The sequence below is a fragment of the Adiantum capillus-veneris genome, chromosome 12 (genome assembly GCF_014529385.1).
Source record: "Adiantum capillus-veneris isolate H3 chromosome 12, ASM1452938v2, whole genome shotgun sequence".
Classification (NCBI taxonomy): Eukaryota; Viridiplantae; Streptophyta; class Polypodiopsida; order Polypodiales; family Pteridaceae; genus Adiantum; species Adiantum capillus-veneris.
Window position 1 is genome coordinate 134,232,503 of NC_140942.1, and position 21,856 is coordinate 134,254,358.

Here is a 21,856-nt window from a genome sequence, read left to right on the forward strand (position 1 = left end):
TAGATGGTCATTGTGTCGGGGATGTAGTGACTCTTGCCGCCCTGAAGATCCACCTTCTTCCCTATCTTCTGAAGACATTTCACCAGTACTTTTGGATCGACGGAGCCCACCATGAGTGAAGGCAGCAATACCCTATATTCCATTGAGGGCTTTCTTCACCCGCTTCATGCAGGCATCGCAGTCTATGGAGACCTAAATCTAATCTAATATAACGTAAATCTAAATCTAGCTTAATAAACGTAAATCTAGTTAAAAATAAACCTAAATCTAATTTAATGTAAGTCTACATATAACCTAATCTTTAACGTCTTTTAAGATAGTTTCCTACGACGTTATAACTCTCTTCTTCTTGTGTGTGTGCGTGTGTGTGCCAATAAAAAGAGATAAATGGTATAACCTTTCTATCACCCATGCCAAGTATCATAGATTGATAATGCCATTTCCCTCTTGAATAATAGGTCTTGAGTTCAACTCCTCGTCGGCTAGATCTTTAGGTCTTTTAATTTTAATTAGTTTCCTACGACGTTAAATTAGTTTCTCTCTCTTTCTCTCTCAATGTGTGTGCATTTTTTTGGATCGTATGCATGTTTTCTCTCTCTTTTCCTCTCTCAATGTGTGCGTTTTTTGTTTATGCATGTTCTCTCTCTCTTTTCCTCTCTCAATGCGTGCGTTTTTTGTTTATGCATGCTCTCTCTCTCTTTTTCTCTCTCAATGTGTGTGTGCATTTTTTGTTTATGTATGTGTGTGTGCGTTTTTGTTTTTGTTTGTACTCTCTCTCTCTCTCTCTCTCTCTCTCTCTCTCTCTCTCTCTCTCTCAAAAACACTATGTGTGTGTGTGTATGTGTGTGTGTGTGAGAGAGAGAGAGGGAGAGAGAAAGAGGGGAAGGGAACATGAGAATGAGGAGACGGAAGGAGCATACCTGGCTCTCCTTCCTCTCCTCGTGTGTGTGTGTGTGTGTGTGTGTGTGTGTGGAGAAGAAAAAGAAGAGAGAGAGAGAGAGAGAGAGAGGAGAGAGCGTTAGCTCCTTGAAAAACTCAGATCTGAGATCTGAGTTTTTGGGCGCGCTCGGTTATTCTTTCACCCCAGCCTGCGTCGCTATGAGCGTCGCTATAAGCGTCACTATGAGCGTCGCAAATTTCTTTGTAAATTTGCGACGCTCATACCGACGCCGGGAAAATTTTTTTTGAGCGTCGCTGTGTGAGCGTCGCTAATATGAAGAGCCTCTTGTAGTGATTGTTTTGATATGCTTGTCAGCACTCATACTTTGTACGGTGTTTTAGGAGACCATCAAAAGGCATGTGTATTTGTTTGATATTTCTCACTACACTCTTACTTTGTACGATGCTTTAGGTAAAATAAGCTCCAATGAAATGTGAGCTTACAAAAAACATACTTCTTCCTGCGTATGAGCCTTGGTTCTTACAACGGAAGAAGATACTCCTAGACACGATCTGTGCGAATAAATTTTTTATCTAGTGAGTTTTTAAGCTATACACTTTTCAATATATGTAGTCATGGACCACATGATTCATAGATATACATTGTAGTTCTATATAATGAGAAAGTGTAATCTTTAAACTACTCCCCGTGTCACGATCTTTGGTTCTTACAACGAGAGGAGTTTCTCTTAGACACGATTTGTGAAAAAAAAACCATTATCTGATGAGCTACTAATTTTTATAGTGTAACCGTTCTCGGCATCTAGATCGAATGTTTATCCTTTGCTCTTACAACGGGGAATAGAACCCCTGCGTCTGGTGCTTAGGACTTTCTTAGATCCTTACAATGATAAGGATACACACGTGACACCATATTTTACATTAATCTTTGTAATTTGTAAAATAATGCGTATTTCTTTGACTTTGTCGCATTCTTATTGATAATGTCTCATACATGCGAGATTTTTGATTCGAAAAATCATAACATATTTCTTTATGATATGATTTTTTGTTTTTTTATTTTAGCTTCTACGCACATCATGGGTACTACAGGCAAGATAACAAAAGCTGAGTGCAAATATGTCGAAGAATTTGTATGCACTCATCTTTATAGATTACGAAGTGATCGCCTCCAGGAAGTCTTGCAAGAGTCCTCATACAAATCATTTTTGGATGAGTTATGTAGTGCTACATATGCAACACTAGTTGCAAAATTTTGGGGTGCTTCAGGTGGGATCGAAGTCCTTACAGGTGGTCAGTTGGGCCACGACGTGAGTCGAATCATATGGCAAGTTTGCAGAGTTGCACAAACCCTTGACAAGAAAATTAAAGGGAAGTTTGGCTTCATGGACCGCATGAAGGAAGTAGAGGTCCTCTACATAAGCATGAAGCAACAAGGAAAGAGACCAAGGATCGAAGAAGAGCCCAAGGATATACCTGAAGTGCCTGCCGCTTCGGAAGTACCAATCTCTAGCAATGATCCAATGCCGCCCAACATGGGAAGTTTAGACCCATGGAACCTCGTCATCATGCGCATGGTTTTGCATGGAATTTCCTCAAATGGCAAGCATTGGAGAAGGTAGATACGGCATGGTGACAAAGATGAAAGTCAACCATGAAACCTTCACATATGAATTTTACACTGGCAAGCTAATCAAGGGTGATGGCCAGAAGAGTGCCAATGACATAGTGTTGCATGAGGTCACAATTATGAATATCACTCATAGTGGAATCATTGCTGCTCTGGGATTGGCAAGACACGCCATGCAAGCGCCCACCCTCATCTTCAATATATGGAATGGTGGAAACCTCGACCACTGGCTAGAGAGACTCCAAAAGGAGGGGAAGAATGTGGCCATGAGCAAGGGTTTCAGAGACACCGAGGGGACCGTTGAAGGCATCAAGAAGAATATATGGCCTATCATTAATGTATTGCTTCAAACCTTCATCTTTTTGCACGCGAATAACATCACTCACATGATGTTCATGGGAGTGATATCTTGCTGCATTTTGGATGGGCTGGAGTATATGTAGGCGTATGTGATTGGGGTAGTGCAACCTTTTTCCCCACAGAGGACACATTTCTAAAGTTTCTAGATCTTCTCCCATCAACAAGGGAAGCCTGGAGCAAGCAATATTGGTGGGTGGCTCCCGAATGTATATCGACAAATCCTCTAGTCTTCATGCACAGCCAAGATATCTACTCCCTTTGTAAATACATTCAAGAACTCCTTAAATATTTACCTAAGGATGATGACACTAAGTATATCACTTTCCTCGGACTCTTTCAAGAAGTCTTGCGCACTTGTGTATGTACCAATCCCACCCAGCGCAAGTCCTCACATGATCTTCTCAGCATGTTAGAAGGCATTAAGTGTGTTGTTCGCACACTCTCAGATAGTGCAAGCTTGAGGCCATCCAATGATTGAAATTTGAAATCATACCTTGTAATTTGAAAACGTGTCTATACTTTGCAATGATACAGTTTTATCTTGTTCTCATGTCCATTGATTTGAAATTTCATGCTATTTTATTACATTGTTGTTGTCAAATTGATTAGAGAGATGTGAATTTTAAAATTGTGTGAATGTTAACATTGATTGTACCATTGATTGTAGTTTTTTAATCAATGTGTATCTATTTTTTTTATCTAATTATTTATTGTCGTGTGATTCGACAGGAAATGGCAGCCCCATACGCTCCTCCTAATGTCGATGGTGAGCTTGATCACGAAGAGTCTCAACGCATCCTCAAAGAGGAGAGCATGTGCTACGGGGCTCAAGACCTCTCCTCATTCTTTGTTGAGGTCATGGAGCCCAAAGGATTGGAGAGCGAACCAATGAAATTGGAAGATGTACGCAAGTGTTGTCCCTGTTTTTTTGTGAAAGATGTACTGTTCAGAAGGTCAGGTCGTGCCAAGGCAATGACACCATTGAAAATCTCAGATTTGCAACACAAAGGGCTCGCGCGTGTGTTGCTCCTACGCTTCATCCAAAAGGAGTGCAATCTACCTAACAATAATCAAGTTTCCATGTACTTCATCCAGCAAGTCTTCGTGCAAGATATAATGAAGAAGCACGTCCTTTGGACAGACCGTCTTTTCAACGCTAGTGTCGCACTTGGAAGAGCTAAAGAAAGGGCACAAGTGTGTCATGGGGAGGTAGATCACCTGCAAGAAAGAGGCCAGTTGTGCTCCAGCTACCAAATGAGCATGAACAAATTGTTAATATTGTGTCTCAAGGGGCTACACTAGCCAGCCAAGGAGAGAGCATTTTCTCTCTACAAGAGAAGAAGAGAAGAAGTAGTTGTTTTAAAGAGAAAAATTGCCAGATACAAAGCGCGGTACGGTCCTCTCTCTCCCTTGCCTGAGGAGGCAGGACCAAGTCACGAGGTAGATATTCAAGAAACGGTGGATATACTTGAGACAGCATTGAAAACAGATCTTGAAGAAGCGGTGGATATCACAATTTCTTAAAGACATTGTAGACTGTAGTTGAAAATTGTAATGGCAATTTATCCCGTCCTTTTTTGAAACGTATTGTATTCTCTCTATGTTTATGGCAATGAATTTGTTTTAGAGTTGCTAATTGATGAATTTGTTGAGAGTCAAGAAATGTCTTTTTATTTGATTGCCAAGCAATGTCCTCAATACTTATGTTTATGCAAATTCTCTTCAGTACTTGACTTTGTTGCTACTAAATCAAAAAAGTGAGATAAATAGCTCAATAGGGAGCTACAGTGAGAAAAAGTGAGATACATTATCATGAAAAGATGTTTACATTTTGCCATCTATCACATTGAAGGTCCTTGGTTAGCTCGCATGTCTTCTTGATCTACACCCACTTCTTCTATGTTGACAGATGACGCACCTATCATACCCTTCTGTCTCTTAGGAAGAAGTCCTACTTGTTTGCATTTCGTTACATACCTTACAAAATGGACCCATATGACGTTAGGTGGTGCTCCACATTCTTTCACATTGGGATTAGTGCCGAATAAATGTTATTTGATGCGAGTTGCGTTGCATGGCACGTTATGCCCACAATGTTTGCATTCCAAAAACGAAACTGTCTCGCCTCTCTCTTTTTCCTCCACATACGAACACTCTTTTCCTCTCACCATGCTTTCTGACTTCAACAAAATATATCCTACAATCAATAGATACACTATGATTATAATTTTTCACCATACTAGCGCAATGAGAAAGATAAAAGGTTATAGATATGATTTGCTAAATTAAAATGATGAATGAATAGTGTTAAGATAATATTTTAGGGAAGATCGCCAATGGATATGTCATTCTTGGATACTAGGTGGTAAAGAGCGTTTGCTCAAGCCAACCTAGATGAGCGATGGAGTCAACTCACATTCCACTATCTATGTCTCTTGGAGGTAGGAGCTACTGCTCAAACACAACCAATTGACCCTAAAATAACTGTAATCTCTAATTTCTATATCAACATAGAGGTAAGAGCATGAGCTCGATAACATCCATGTGACTCCCAAGTACTATGCATGAATAATATTCACTAAGAGGTAAGAGCTTTCGCTCGATCACAACCTAGTAAATTCTATAGGTAATCCACCATATTCACTTAGAGGTAAGAGCATAAGCTCAATAAAAACCAAGTGACTCATACTTCATACCTTAAACCTCACTTGGAAGTAAGAGAATCATCTCATAACAACCAAGAGGCACTAAGTGGACCTATTCTATGCAATCAAGTGAATCCTACTTCGTACCTTAAACCTCACTTGGAAGTAAAAGAATCATCTCATAACAACCAAGAGGCACTAAGTGGACCTATTCTATGTCTATATGGAGGTAAGAACATTTGTTCATGACAACCAAAAGACCCTACATGTATGTGTATATGTTCCAAAATGTATGAACTAACACTATTATTTGTGCACATCTTATAGCTATGATAGATTTTAACCATCAAATATCACTTTTAGGATCTATTCTAAAACAAATAGAGCTAAGAGTATAGCTTCTAACGTTTAGAATTATACATTCGCACTATAGCTAGAAAAGTAGCCTCTAATGTGTACAATTATTTATTTATCTATTCTTAAACAAGTAGAGCTAAAAGTATAGTCTCTATTGCTTAGACTAATTTATTTAAACTTAGCAATAGAGGTAGAGGATAACTTCTATTGTTAAGAATTATAGGTTATTCAAATCTATATTATTATTTTATTTTTAATGTATAAACATTAAAAATATTATTTTCTTAAAAAATCAAAGATTTTTTAAGTTGACAACTCAACCTTTCTATGTCGGAGGTAACCTGACACTTTGGTGAAGGGAATTGTAGCTAAAACACGCAAATTTGGGCTTTATATACTACTACTATATTGATCAAAAACATATAGATCGATTTAAACTATCGATCGAAAGCCTATCGATTGATACTTAATCGATCGATAAACTATCGATCGATATGTAAGCAATAAAACGTTTTTTTTTTTTAAGTTGATGTGGCAGCGAATAATACGCATGAATAAATCTTTAGAACATATTGATCGACCATCATTCACGAATATAACGAATGTCGAATAACGAATCATGCAACCGAGATAAGCGTACAACAGTGTACTTGTATCATACTCTCGTAGAGAGAAGTACGATAAGTCACATCTTGACCTACCTACCTTGTATGTGGTCATGAATGTACCAGATTGACTTAAGCATGACACTTTGCCTGTAAATATACATAAATAAAAATTGTTTTAAGATGTCAATAACTTACCTCGTCCTTGACAGAGTAGCTAGTGTGATAGTGGAAGTGTATACACTGATGGAGTATCAAATGTCCATCATTCTAGTACGCCATGCATACATATCAAAAAAGAAAATAATAAGCCTTTGGCTTCAATGACAGTCTTAAGCATGTGAGCCCCTGGTATACGTGCCTTGCATGATTACACAGGCAGGGATACATCACAGTGCAGTGTTGCATAAAATGTGAGTTTATATCCACGTAGTGCTAAATTATCATTGATTTAAATTTAACCGATAATACCTTTGCACATAAGAGAAGCCTTTCGATTTGAACAGCGGATTCGTATGGAGTTTGCCTAAGAACTTTGCTTTGCACAGCAGAGATATCTTTTCCGAAATGAAAAGGAAAACATAGACAAAAACAAACATAACTTGAAAATTTACTAACCTTGTCGCCTAGTTGTCGCCAGGTTTTTGGTAGTTTGCTTGAATCCGGAGACTTCTCTCTCTCTCTCTCTCTCTCTCTCTCTCTCTCTCTCTCTCTCTCTCTCTCTCTCTCTCCTCTCTCTCTCTCCACTCTCTCTCTCTCTCTCTCTCTCTCTCTCTCTCTCTCTCTCTCTCTCCTCTCTCTCTCTCTCTCTCTCTCTCGTCTTCAAGCAGAAAGCCATGGCGTGGGCATGGGCCCTTAACTGTGCATAGTGAAAGAAGACAAGGCCGCGTGGGTAAGCGCCCTTACACACACGAGGTGGTCCAAATCGACCTCAGTGAAATCTCGAGTTCTTGGGCTCGGCAAGATTATGGTGGCCTGCTAAGCAACTTTTGTCATGGGATGGTGAGCGACAACGCAAGGGCTTGGAGAAGATCTTCTCTATGCAACAACGTCGAAAGCCATTGCTTCCAAAGGCAGGTGGTTTTTTTTCAAAAAATTAGGTTTTGACCACACACCCCTTGCAAGGGAGCTTTCCCACATGAAGGGAAAAAGTAGCTAGTTGTCGTGGCATGCATAGACATGCAAGGGCCTACAAGGGCCTCCAGAAAGGAATTATAGTTGCATGGTCGAGTGCATCAGGGACTCACACAAATTAGCACTATCAGGTAGGCGGTCGGAATTCAGAATTGAGAATTTGGAGGAAAAATTTCCTAGGTAAGCAAGGCAAAGCTCCGACATGTTGTACACAACTTCGAGACCATGTGAAGGCGCGCATGGTCTTGGTCTTGGCTCTATTTGCAGTGACAACAGCTTTCCAATGTGTCTAGAAAGTGCCACTATACATTATCAAGCTCTCAAGGAGGGCAGACCTTGAAGCAAAAAAAAAAAATTGGACTTACAATCGATGGCACTTACGTAACTCATGCAAGGCATGGTGTTGGTTGTGGATCGTGATAGACATGCGAGTCGCAATCATGCGTATATAGCCTTCACTGGGTTGTGAACCAAGCAAAGGTCTCCAACAGCAAGGCAAGTCTGCACAAGTTACTCCTAAGGTATGCAATAGTGTCTGATTTTGTTGCCAAGTTTTTTTTTCATGAACCTCCTCCTGTGTGTCTCTGGCATGCACTCGCTATGTGCATTGTCATAAATCATTTTTCATACTTGTGCAACTTCAACACTCCATGAGACACAAGCAAGGCTTGTGATCATTCCCACAAGCATGATATTTTGGTTTTTGAACACACTGTTTGCACCAACCAGTCATAGTCAACAAGGCTTGAGTGCAAAAATCTTGTTTCAAAGCACGATAGTGATTGAAAATCTCATAAAGATCAGCACGGCTTTTTGCTAGCCTTGATGACAGGAGGCACAAGTATTCGACCACGTTGACCCTTAACTGCACTTCCAAGAAGCTATCAAGCACGTTGCTAGAGCTTCACTTTTAGGCAACCTGTTTGTCCATGATGCTCTCAGACCATGACATGATCCACCGATTGTTGAAAATCATGATACGACGAGTTTTCTAAGACATCAAGGGAACAAGGCTCATCTAATCCTCATGATAACCGTAATTAAGACAAGTCTCTTGCACATATTTTTTCTGTTTTTCAATACATTGCACAATTCGACAAGGTCGATTATTGTGACTAGTACAACGGCGCCGCCTTCAGCGGCGGCACCGCCTCCGACGGTGCTATGTGAATGCACATGAGAGACACCCTTGCGACCAAGGTAGTGCCAATCACAACTTTTTTTTTCAACGACCCTTGACTAACAATATCATCACAAATTCTTTTGCCCATATCAGCATCTTGTGTAATGCCACATTCTTTCAAGGTGCAAGTGTATGTGATTCATGACCTTGCTGTTAGACATATCTTGCGATCAATGCACTCTTGTTAGTCCCCATCACAACAAAAAACAGCCTAGAGCGTCTTTTATCTCTCTCTCTCTCTCTCTCTCTCTCTCTCTCTCTCTCTCTCTCTCTCTCTCTCTCTCTCTCTCTCTCTCTCTCTCTCTCTCACACACACACACACACACACACACACACACACACACTCTTCGGCATCTCGGACAAAAAGCTCCCTTTAAGCACTTTTTGTGCTTAATGAAGTGCATCACATCTAGCATACATGCCCAGCAAGGTAGAGCCAAGCACACCGTTTTCTTTCATCAACCCCCTCACTAACATGTCAACCAAAGCAATGCGAAGCACGCCGTTTTCTTTCAATAACCTTTGACTAACCATATCATTGCGAATTCTTTTGCTATCTTGTGTAATGCCAAATGCCCTCAAGGTGCAAGTGTACGTGATTGCTTAGGGTCTTTGAGGGGAGAAATAAGAGAGAGCGCAAGACAAAGGAGATCTTTTGACATTGAAAGGGGCTCCCATTTCATGTTATGGCGACCATTGTGCTCAACTCGGCACCTTCCCTTAAAATTTTGGGCTCCTATACTACAATATATGGAGCGTACCTCTTGTTGGTCATCATGCATCAAAGTGATCCTGCTTGTCTTCGACTTGTTGGTCAATAGACAATGCATTTATTTCCCTTGCCATGGAGTCTACACCCAATAAATCTGATCCATCAATATCAAAAAGCATCGAAGAATGCCCATGTACATCACCTTCACCAGAATAGTATTCAGATGTGCAATCCAAGAGATGACGTACCAGATAGGAAGCTTATCAAGAAGTTGTGCTTTTCAAAAGGACGACACACTTTGAGGTCCAGTCCAGTGCGGCCGCCATCAGCATACGGGAAAAGGGAGAGCATTAGGAGGTGTAGGAGATGATGCCAAGGAGGGGCCCTATGCATGAACGTGCATGGTGGGTGGTCGACTGCAGCTATAGAACAGTGAGAAGAAGAAGAAGAAGAAGATTGCAAGGAGCTCCTGATAACTTTTTCAACGGCAGGCGAGTGTGGCTTACTTGCACGGGGACCTCTCTCTCTCTCTCTCTCTCTCTCTCTCTCTCTCTCTCTCTCTCTCTCTCTCTCTCTCTCTCTCTCTCTCTCTCTCTCTCTCGACCGAGGCACCGAGCTATAAAGCTCACTCACCGGAGCAAGGATAAGTGGACAATGTGGCCGAGGGAGGGGCCAAAATTCCTTCCCGCTTTAATATCGTATAAATATAGATATAGATTGACTCTAATGTTTGGGAAAATTGTTAGTATGTCCCCTCTGAGGAATTCAAAAGTGCCTATTCAGAACTCAGAAATGTAGGTTCAACGCATAAAGAAAAGGAGAACATTGTCCATTATTTTTGAAAATAGTGTAAATTCAATTTCTTGATTAAAAAAAAACAGCAGCGAAAATTACCAAAATACCCCTCTACTTTGTGAAAATTCCCAAAATATCCCTCAAATTTCAAAAATTCCCCTCTAACCTTTATTCCGTTTTTAGACATAATCACCTTTTTTTTTGCAAGGGATTCATCTCCAAAGCCTACATAACCAACTCAGATTCTATTTTTAGTCTCTTTAGAGAAAATGCATTTATTTCCCTTGCCATGGAGTCTACACCCAATAAATCTGATCCATCAATATCAAAAAGCGTCGAAGAATGCCCATGTACATCACCTTCACCAGAATAGTATTCAGATGTGCAATCCAAGAGATGACGTACCAGATAGGAAGCTTATCAAGAAGTTGTGCTTTTCAAAAGGACGACACACTTTGAGGTCCAGTCCAACGCGGCCGCCATCAGCAGACAGGAAAAGGGAGAGCATTAGGAGGTGTAGGAGATGATGCCAAGGAGGGGCCCTATGCATGAACGTGCATGGTGGGTGGTCGACTGCAGCTATAGAACAGTGAGAAGAAGAAGAAGAAGAAGATTGCAAGGAGCTCCTGATAACTTTTTCAACGGCAGGAGAGTGTGGCTTACTTGCACGGGGACCTCTCTCTCTCTCTCTCTCTCTCTCTCTCTCTCTCTCTCTCTCTCTCTCTCTCTCTCTCTTTTTCAATTGAGGCATCAAGCTATAAAGCTCAGTCATCGGAGAAAGGAGAAGTGGCCGAGGGAGGGGCCAAAATTCCTTCCCGCTCTAATATCGTATAAATATAGATATAGATTGACTCTAATTTTTGGGAAAATTGTTAGTCTGTCCCTTCTAAGGAATTCAAAAGTGCCTATTCAGAACTCAAAAATGTAGGTTTAGCGCATAAAGAAAAGGAGAACATTGTCCATTATTTTGAAAATAGTGTAAATTCAATTTCTTGATTAAAAAAAAAATAGTAGGGAAAATTACCAAAATACCCCTCTACTTTGTAAAAATTCCCAAAATACCCCTCAAATTTCAAAAATTCCCCTCTAACCTTTACTCCGTTTTTAGACATAATCACCTTTTTTTTTTGCAAGGGATTCATCTCCAAAGCCTACATAACCAACTCAGATTCTATTTTTAGTATCTTTAGAGAAAAACTACAATTGTTTTTATCTAGAGAAATTTAATCTCATGACCAGGGGTATTTTGGAAATTCGAAGGGCAGATTGGGAATTTGTGACAAAATATTGGGGGTATTTTAAGAATTTTTAAAATTTGAGGGGTATTTTAGGAATTTTCTTAAAATAGAGGGATATCTTGGCAAAGGCGTGACTGGTGCTCCCTCTCTCTCTCTCTCTATCGTAGCGTTGAGATATATCTTTCTCTCCCCCTTCATAGTTGAGAAGCTTCTAATATTGGATCAACTCTATCATCGCTACTTCTACACCGTCCTTAATACCACCCTCCTAGGCTTCTCTCTTATGGACTATGTGACCACCTTTAAGCTCTCCCCCATCCCCAACCTTGGCGACAATCAAGAGCCTTACCACCGCCTCCATTGGAGCTTCACTTGTAACCCCACTTCGTCCATGTCCCTAGAGGGTGCTCTCTCTACTGTCTTCCCTTTGTACCAAGCTCAAAATTCGGGTCACCTTGGCTGCTCCCAATTGTGTTGCCCTCTTTTGATTCTCTCTCTCTCTCTCTCTCTCTCTCTCTCTCTCTCTCTCTCTCTCTCTCTCTCTCTCTCTCTCTCTCTCTCTCTCTCTCTTCATTTCCTTGCATTCTCCTAACTCATTCAATCATAAGTCAATAACGATAATGTCTTCAGACTCTCTCTCTCTCTCTCTCTCTCTCTCTCTCTCTCTCTCTCTCTCTCTCTCTCTCTCTCTCTCTCTCTCCTCTCTCTCTCTCTCTCTCTCTCTCTCTCTCTCTCTCTCTCTCTCTTCATTTCATTTCATTTTGTTGTTCTAACTAATGTAGTCATAAGTCATTAATGGGTATCTCTTCAGATTCTCTCACCCGGATCTCCACAACATGGAGGCAGTGTTCGGGAAAAATGTGTCTCAGCTTAATATCATGTCGTTTTCAATTTCAAAAATGCCGGTTGAGAGCAAGAGGTGAAGGAGAAATTTCGCCCCAAAATACAAAAGAATAGTGTGAAAACCCCAAAAAACAACGAAATTTCCTCTTGGCAAATTCAAGGAAAGGAATTTTGTATGTTTGGAAAAATGATTTGTCCTGAACAGTGCATGGAGCTCACGATGTGCCGCCACAACCTTGAGCCATCGCCCCGTGCATGCATCCATTTTGCGTCGTCGTTGCCCCTTTCCCCCACCTCACACACCCCTGATGCCTTGCGTATGCCGCCTCACCTACTACTTTGTCCACAACATGTCTACACTACTACGCTCAGCTGCTCGTTCAACAGTGTTGCAGCGTTCCTGCGTGGCCCTTGCCCCCCCCCCCCCCCCCCCCCCAAAAATCCGCAGTACTGCTACCTTCCGCTCGCTGGACCGTGCTGCATGTCCCTCCACCTCGAACTGTAAACAGAGGTGCATGGTTTACAGGTAATATAAGCGGGAGGCTGCCTCAGGCCGAGGAGACCAGTACGGTGAGCAGTGACCTGCCTCCTACAATGTCAGCGACGCTTCATTATCTGGTGAGGAGCATGCTATTGCTAACGGGGGAAGCATCAAAATGAGAACTTGCCAGGTGCGTGGGGAGAGGTGATGAGATTGAGCTCTCCTGCGGCCAGTGGCCAGCTCGAGACCAAGAGAGAAGCATTGGTAGGTGGCTCAGACGACGAAGATACGTGCCGCATTGAAACGAAGATCAGAGAGGAGGGAAGAGACGCAATCCGAGTGCATTGAAAGAGTGAGAGAGACACCGCGGACGCCAGCCATGCACATTGCAATCAAGGCATTTGTGAAAGGAGTGTGCACTGGCATTGTGCACCTCTCTCTCTTTCTCGCTGTGTCTCCCTACCGGCTCCAGACTACATTCACCGGAGCAAGGAGAAACTGCCATGTGGAAGGGGGCGGGGGGGGGGGGGGGGGGGGGACCGGGGGGGGGGGGCGGAATCCCCTCCCCCATTATCTATTAGTATAGATTGCTTGACAAGTCGACTTTCTTTTGCTATGACATTGTACATTGGGCAAGAGTTTATGTTTGCTATGAGCACCAAATCGCCATGCTTACTTATGCGAAGCAAGGCTTCCTTTTTGGAATTTTCACCGGAGCAAGGAGAAACTGCCATGTGGAAGGGGCGGGGGGGGGGGGGGGGAACCGGGGGGGGGGGGCGGAATCCCCTCCCCCCCCATTATCTATTAGTATAGATTGCTTGACAAGGTCGACTTTCTTTTGCTATGACATTGTACATTGGCAAGAGTTTATGTTTGCTATGAGCACCAAATCGCCATGAGTACTTATGCGAAGCAAGGCTTCCTTTTTGGAATTTGGCATAGCGGTTTTCACAGCTTGGAATATGCTATTAGCATACAAACTTGGGAAAACTTGCCAAGATGTTTGCAGGTTTTTACATCCCACGAGGGTGTGTATGATAAATACACTAACTAACTTGCATAGCACGTATGGCTATGAGCCAGATTTGAGCAGATTAACAACAACTTGGCCACAAGTGGGCGACAAGCAAAGTGCTTGGGCACACTCCATACGAAGCCGTGTACAAGCAAAATGCTTTGCCAAATTTCATGCGAAGCAAGGCTTCTCTTATGTGAAAAGGTATTATCAATTGAATTTAGATCAACAATAATGATATACATCTTTAGCACTATGTGGATATAAGCTCACAGTTTATGCAATGCTGCATTGTGGTGTATCCATGCCAATGTAATCTTGCAAGGCACGTATACCAAGGGATTACATGGTTGAGACTGTCATTGAAGCCAAGGGCTTATTATTCTATTTTTTGATATGTATGCATGGCGTACTAGTACGATGGACATATGACACTCCATCATTATATAGCTTTCGCTATCACACTAGCTACTCTGTCAAGGACGAGTTAAGTTATTGAAATATTAAAGGACTAATGGTACCTCTCTCTACGAGAGTGTGATACAAGTACATTGTTGTACACTTATAGGAAAAGCTACAACCAGTCATTGTTTGCACATAGGCATACGCAAGGGGCATTCAATACAATTGCATACAAGATTTTCCTTAGCCCAACATTCTCTCTCTCTCTCTCTCTCTCTCTCTCTCTCTCTCTCTCTCTCTCTCTCTCTCTCTCTCTCTCCAACTTCTATGCGGGAAAGGTGAAATTAGGCATGATTTTATTGACATCTTTCTATGTCAATATGGTAATAGGAAGGGCTAAGAGCCAACCAAAAGGGAAAGCGCTATCTATTGCCACCTCTTTCAGAATGGCTAAGCGCCATCTGTTTGTAATCCATCAGTGATTGCTTTCAAGATCGAGCAACTCTATTCATTTGAGTACCCATCAATTCTAATGGACAAGCAAGAGTCTTGCCATTCATGATTTTCTCAGCATTACTTTAGCACTATACACTTTTGGGTGAATATCAAGTTGAGTTTTTGAACGTCTTAAACTCGTACAAATTTATCTCTACCAAGGTGTATAGATGAAGACAACATTTTAGACAGCACGTTGCTCACAAAAGCCAATGATTATGGATTTTTGAGTCCGGAAAAGATCCAGTTTGTGAATGCAATTCCAACTTCAATGGATCGCCTATTTTATCTATAGCACTACGAGTGTTTATATGAGTATAGTTCTAGGGTATGACCCAGCTCGTGCTTACTAAATCACTTCTTAAGTGTTGATGGTCAATTCTAGGAATCTTCACACTTTCACTTTCACAGGAAGAAGTCCACAAGCTGCCAAGGGGTAGTAGACAATTTCAACTTCCATATTAATGTAATGCCAAGGGTAAACCCAAGGAGGGTCATGGACATAGGTCAAGGGCCGGCTACTAGTTGAGCAGTTTCCCTGCAAAGTCAAACCAAGGGGTTTGATAATGTCAATTTTCACCAAGGGGTTTGGATTGCAAAGGCAACACCCAAGGTTATATTTTCAATACTACTTGCATTTCACTAATTTTCAATTAGTGTTCCTAGGCCTTTGCAGGCGGGAAATTTAAGCAGGTGCCTTTCACTACGAATAAGTGAACACTATGTTCAACCTTCAGGTATGCATCTGATTTGGTTTTATTTCTATGTTTTTGTTTCCTTTTCCAAGTAGGATGCATTCATCCATTTTTACTCTTCAGCGAGATGACAAGGTCAGGTAAGAGCCAAGAAATTTGGGATGTAGTGTCCAACATAAGTTTTTGCATTATGCAATTATAGACCCACTTGTAGGGTTTATTTGGCACATGTTGTCACATGGGGATGCAACATGGTCTAAGAACTCAAGGAGTTTGGTTTAGCCAATGTGGAGCAAGGCTAATGAGGGTCCACTCTCACTCCCGTCATAGGGTGTTTGCACTTACCTCTACGCACAAGTGCATCTTGTACTTAAAGGATGTTCATTTTTTAGACACCCTTACATGAGACATATTCCACATGTGGAGAATATGAGTCTCTAGGATTGACACAGGCGCCCACTATTTCGAGTATGTGTCATGACAAAGTCCCTAGGTGCTGGTCGAATCCGTTTTATAAACCGTTTTCATCCCGACGTGTCAGGAACAATTTGAGTGGCCAGAAATTGTCGGATACTTAGAATGACTTGTTAAGGTACAAGTGCTGCTAAACAACATTAACGGATGGTTGTTTATGCATATAGCAAGGCTATGAGTTGTTAATGAAAAAGTTTCGTTGTTTGTACCTAGAAGTGCTTAATGTTTCACCTTGGTTCAAACGTTTCAGCAAGGCTTGCAAATATTCCAGCAGAAAGTATTTAGTTTTTACATTCCTTTTTAATGTGTGCTAGGAGCATCACATTCGCCATCAGTATTGGCAAGGATGATCATGGATATATAGGTTCGAATATGTTTTTTGCTAAATGCATGCACACTAGGTGTTATGGGCCCTAGTGTTTAGCAAAGGCTTATTTGGAGCGGCATGCATATTCATCAGATTAGTACTATGAAGCATTTTGCATTCTATGTGCACTATCTCTATGATATTATGTTTCGATCTACCAATCACCAATATAGGTCATGGCTTGGTTTGGGTGCTTGTTGATCTTTCCAATTAACCAAGATGGTTCTTCATCAGGACATTGTTGATTCCTCAACAATGTTGTATGATATTGTGATCTCCGTTTACCAGTCATCTGGGAAGACTGTCTATAAACCGTGGGGAAAAACACGTTAGTATTGTCAGTTATCCAAGGGGATAGGCATATTACAAAGTGTAATCTTGTGCTAAAGGATATGCAAAGTGCGTACGTTAGCACCAAGCAATCCAATTAGTAAGCATTTATTGCTCTACTTGAGTTTGCTTATCATAAGTTAAAGCATGTTTGCGACTAGGTTTAGTCTCTTCATGTATAAGTCACGCTCTCAACTTTGAACACTAGTTATGGTGGGGTTATTTACTGATAAATTTGAGAACAAATCAAGGACTTAAACTTGGCTGATGAGTTATGTCAGCAAGTTACTTTCATGGAAAGTGAAAAGAGGTACTCTTTCAGGTACATTTTGATTGTGATAACTCGTTTAGCACGCTCATGTGCGTTCTAAATGGAGTTTACACACTATGATTGGATAGGAACCGGTAACACAAGATGGTTGCAAATGGACAACAATGTGGAAAATCAAGATTTTACTCTCGGTTTCATTGAAGCTCCTACTGAACTGTGTTCCGGTCAAGCAAACATCTGAATCCATGAAGGATGCCACTGTGGAAAACATTAGTGTATCATCACTCTTGTTTTCGAGGATGAAAATGATTCTGGCAAGGGGGGAGTAATGTCGTGTCAAGGGTAGGACCACGCACCGCCAAGGGCCACGACGAACATGCAGTCAAGGGGATCTCTATGTTTAGCAGGCCAAGGGCCTATAGAGCATGGTTGGGTGGAGATTAGCATGTTCCAGTCTCCTCTGCCTTTGGATTTCGTCTCCATTGGGGACCGGCCCTTGGCCCGCCGGTCCATGACCTCCCTTGGGTTTGCCCTTGCCATTACAATTTCCCCCTTTGTATTCAATAGAGAGAGAGAGAGAGAGAGAGAGAGAGAGAGAGAGAGAGAGAGAGAGAGAGAGAGAGAGAGAGAGAGAGTGAGGTGTTGCATTGACAAAGCAAAGAAGAAGGAAAAAGAGAATTTGTAACACTTTAAGATCAATCCCAAGAGACTTCCAAGATCAACATGATAATTCTTAAATGAGAGAGAGAGAGAGAGAGAGAGTGCAAGTCTGTGTTGCATTGGCAAAGCAAAGGAGAAGAAAAAGACAATTTGTAACATTGTAAGAGCAATCCCACGATACATCTAAGACCAAGATGATAATTTTTAAACGTGAGAGAGGGAGGGACGAGGGGGGGGGGGGGGGGGGGGGGGGGGGGGGGGGGGGATGTTCATGCCTTGAAGAGTGTGTTGGAGCTTAGCATGAAAAAACAAGTACCTAGCATGGAAACCACAAAGGATTACTTTCTCTTGGTAGATCGTGACGAGAATGTGGAGAGTAGGAGAGTAACTTTACACCTCATGAGTTGTTAGATCTTGCCCTTGAGAATTTGGACAAGGTGCTAACAAAAAAGACAAATTTACACTTGATTTGATGAGATTGTAAAGAGTAGCTAGAGCCTATGAGTTGTTAGTCCTTTCCAGGGGATAAGTAGTTAAAGCCATAGTTGATACATGATAAATGTATCAAAGAGCTCCAAAAGCTATTAAAAGAATCATGTCTCATTGTGGAATGAGTAGAGAGAGGTTGCTATGATTGAAATGTACCTTCTTCTTAACTGCCGCAACACGCGGATCGCATACTAGTACATCATCAAGTGGATTGCAAGCTTGGAGAAATTGAGGGACATGGACAAAAAATCTCAAAAATTAGTTATCATAGAGGAAGGACAAACTATAAGTAGCATTCTCATTGCACATATGAACACTATCGAGCTTTGGTATTCATGTCACTATCGTGACATGAATACCAAAGCTCTTTCAAGTTTGGCATATATTGGGATAGTTGCAGCAGCAACGCTTGAACCCTGGACCCAGACGACAATATTACCAAGTGAGCTCAATGATACAAAAAGTACTATCGATGGACCAAAGCTCTTTCAAATTTGGCATAAATTGTGATAGTTGGAGTGACACTTGAACCTTGGACCAATATGACACTATTACCAAGTGAGCTCAATGATACAAAAAGTACTATCAGTGGGCACATGCTAGGATGTGAAAGGTCTTCAAAAGTTTTTTTTTTTTTTGCGTTTGAAAGTAAGTTGCTCAAAATTTGAACGGGAAATCCTATTGCAAGTGACTTTTATAGTTGGTCAATTAATTTATATGCATCTTTCTCGGGAATAGGCTCAAAGTTCAAACAGGAATCAGTCAAGAGTATCGTGGTCTCCCTCTTCTCTCTCTCGCGGGAGGTTGACTATTGAATCCGACAGGCTACAATGCCTCCTCTCTATATAGTATATATGTACATACGGATTAGCTTACAAGAAGCCCTTAGGACAATATTTTGCCTCATCAATGGCTGCTAACAGTTTTTGCTCGTCACTCTCTCTGCCTGGAATTTTTCTGCTTCCTTGCATATTCTGCTTTTTCAGCTGTGCAAGCAGCAAGGTGTTTGATGTCTCTGCCAAATGCCCCAACTTGCTCACCTCAGCCAACTTGACGAGCGGCGAGGCCCGTGACGACCCCAGCACGCTGCTGGTGCTGGTGCCCTGGAAGGTTAGTTTTGAGCAATTTGTGAAATTTCGGCCTGAGTCGTGCTTGCTGGATGGCTTATCCGTGCAAGTCTTCCTGCAAGCCCTGCGCCGCATGCAGCAGCCCCCTCAGTACGAGTTTGTGCTTCATGGATCGAGCAATGAGCTCCCCTCTTACGACGGCATGATCGACATGCTTATCAATAAGGTGAGCCGCTAATCTCTCTCTCTCTCTCTCTCATATATCCACAGCGATACACACACACACACACTAGATCCATGCCATCAATTTCCATGGCGCAATTAATTCACCCTACCCACCGATATTGCACGTGCTTGACAATGAAGTGCGGTCATAAATTTTTTTGAAAAAAAAAAAACAGTGGTCACTCTTTTTAGGGACAGCCCCTTCTCAAGAAACATTGAGTGTGAAGTATCAAAAAACGAACAAGCTTGGTTTACTCAGCAGCTTGTAAGTTGTAGAGAATTTTGCATCGTGATTCATCATATCGTGTGATGGAACCTCCTTGTCCATTTGTACTTTTTTTGCCCCATACTTTAATGGGCACTCTGTTTGGTAGACCTGAAAATCAAAACGAGGTCGCACAGCCTCCACACTATCTCGCACTGGCATGGTCAAATGGGATCACGGCTAAGGTGATCTGGGTCGTCAGATGTGCATTTGGTAAATTTGGGGCATTTGGTAAATTCGGGTAGACTTGTAAATTAGGGTCGATCCGCACCCCATGTCTCGAACCCCCGACCTCCCCACCACGAGCCATGTGCACTAACGACTACACCCTCATGCGTACGTTGAAATATAGGGGATTCGAGTATGTCGTATTGTAAATGTGGGCCGATTAGTAAATTCGAGACAAATTTGTAAATTTGGGCAAACTTGTAAATTCGGGGCAAACCTCAGATCTGACGGTCAATAATTTACGTGCGTCGCCTTTTCCTCCACCATCATTGATCCCATTTGACCATGCCCATGTGATATAGTGATGAGGCTCGCCCAATTGACGAGATCTCCATCGGAAGACCTCGCGCTTCTTTTGCATGTTGTCCACCTCTTGAGTTCCTAGATGAGCTTCAAACCACGAAGCATAGCATGAGATGCCGCGGGCCGATTTCAATGTCCTTAATATGGGACATTTACCCTTTGCATAATTATTGGTTACTTTTTGAAATAACTGTGTCTCATGCATGTCCACACGTGCACTAACTATTTATCTTATGTGCAATTATGCAAGTCTTTTTGTAGCTCTGCTGACTTTGGCATAGTCGCATACGTAACATATATTCATAATTAGTAGAGTGTGCTGAAATCCTAACACTATACATGTGCTTCCTCTTAAGGCTCCACTAGCAAAGAATATGAAACTTCTATCAAAACTTTGCATAGTTTGACGATTTTCTAGCATGTTTGCTTTTTCTCTTTGCTTGGAGTTGTACACAAGGTCATAGACACTTTTACCGACCAATGATTCATGATGTATCATATGCAGGAAGTGGATGCTATCGTGGCAGATATTACTATCGCAGCAGATCGATCGGAAAGAGTGGCATTCACGGTGCCATACTTGGCTTCCTCACTCGTCATGATCACTCCCTTTAGGTAATCTTTAATGTAACTCTATGTAGTTACCCCAACCCCCTTACCACCATGTTCTTAAAAGGTATTTACACATCACCACCTATCAACAACCTTGCCTAAATGGCTAGAAGCCTCTACATATATAGTAAGGAGGCCAATAGCATGATGGCTCCCACTACTAGCACACAACTTTTTACAATTGAGCACCAATAAATAACAAGATGCGAGCTTTAAACAACAAAGATCACCTTCGCGTCCCCAATTGATGGCAACGAGTGGCGTTGTTTTATCGGCCCTTCTCTATAATAATGTAGCGGAAGAGATTTTCTCCTTGATAGTACAACATATTGGTAATAGGAAATTGTTGACCTGCGCAAATCATCCAAGCTAGTGACGAGAGAGAGAGAGAGAGAGAGAGAGAGAGAGAGAGACTCTTTCCTATAGTGAAGGTAATTTATTAGGCAGTGCTCGAAAATCTAACTTCTAGAGCTTGCTAATTTTGTGAGACTGAGGGGATTGAAGCATGTCACTTTCCACCCGACGGTGCCTTATATAGGCCTTGCCTAGCTAATTATAGGAACCCCATGTACCGCATGTCCGTCCTGGCCTTTGGCATGCCCGGTCTTACCCTGGGCTTGACATTACTCCCCCCTTGGAGAAGCGTTTTCGTCTTCAAAAAAAAAAGTTGTTGTATCTTCAATAAGAAGACTAATGTTTTTCCATAGCAGCATCCTTCATGGATTCAACTATTTATTGGACCAGAACACGGTTCAGTAGGAGGTTCAATGAAATCAAGAATATCATCTTGATTTTTCACATTGTTGTCCCTTTGCAACCTTCTTGTTTAACCTGCCCATATCCAACATACTCTGTAGACTCCATTTAGAACTCACTTGAGTATGATAAACGAGTTATCACAACTAAGATGTACCCAGAAATACCTCTTTTCACTTTCCATGAAAGTAACTAGCTCTGACGTAACTTATCAGCAAAATATAAGTCCTTGAATATAAACCACATTGTTATCCCTTTGCAACCTTCTTGTTTAATCGGCCCATATCCAACATAGTATGTAGACTCCATTTAGAACTCA

General features: G+C 41.7%; 2 protein-coding genes across 2 annotated transcripts; both read left to right on the plus strand.

The window, feature by feature from the left end:
* Nucleotides 1–1,979: 1,979 nt before the first annotated feature.
* LOC147446536 (uncharacterized) lies at nucleotides 1,980–2,522 on the plus strand. Its single transcript, XM_086524717.1, has one exon. The coding sequence runs from the start codon at nucleotides 1,980–1,982 to the stop codon at nucleotides 2,520–2,522; it is 543 nt and encodes a 180-aa protein (XP_086380843.1).
* Nucleotides 2,523–18,844: 16,322 nt separating this feature from the next.
* Nucleotides 18,845–20,967, plus strand: LOC147446537 (glutamate receptor 3.1-like). The gene is made up of 2 exons (XM_086525757.1): nucleotides 18,845–19,374; nucleotides 20,675–20,967. The coding sequence occupies exons 1-2, from the start codon at nucleotides 18,991–18,993 to the stop codon at nucleotides 20,786–20,788; spliced, it is 498 nt and encodes a 165-aa protein (XP_086381883.1). The 5' UTR covers nucleotides 18,845–18,990; the 3' UTR covers nucleotides 20,789–20,967.
* The last annotated feature ends 889 nt before the right edge of the window (nucleotides 20,968–21,856 follow it).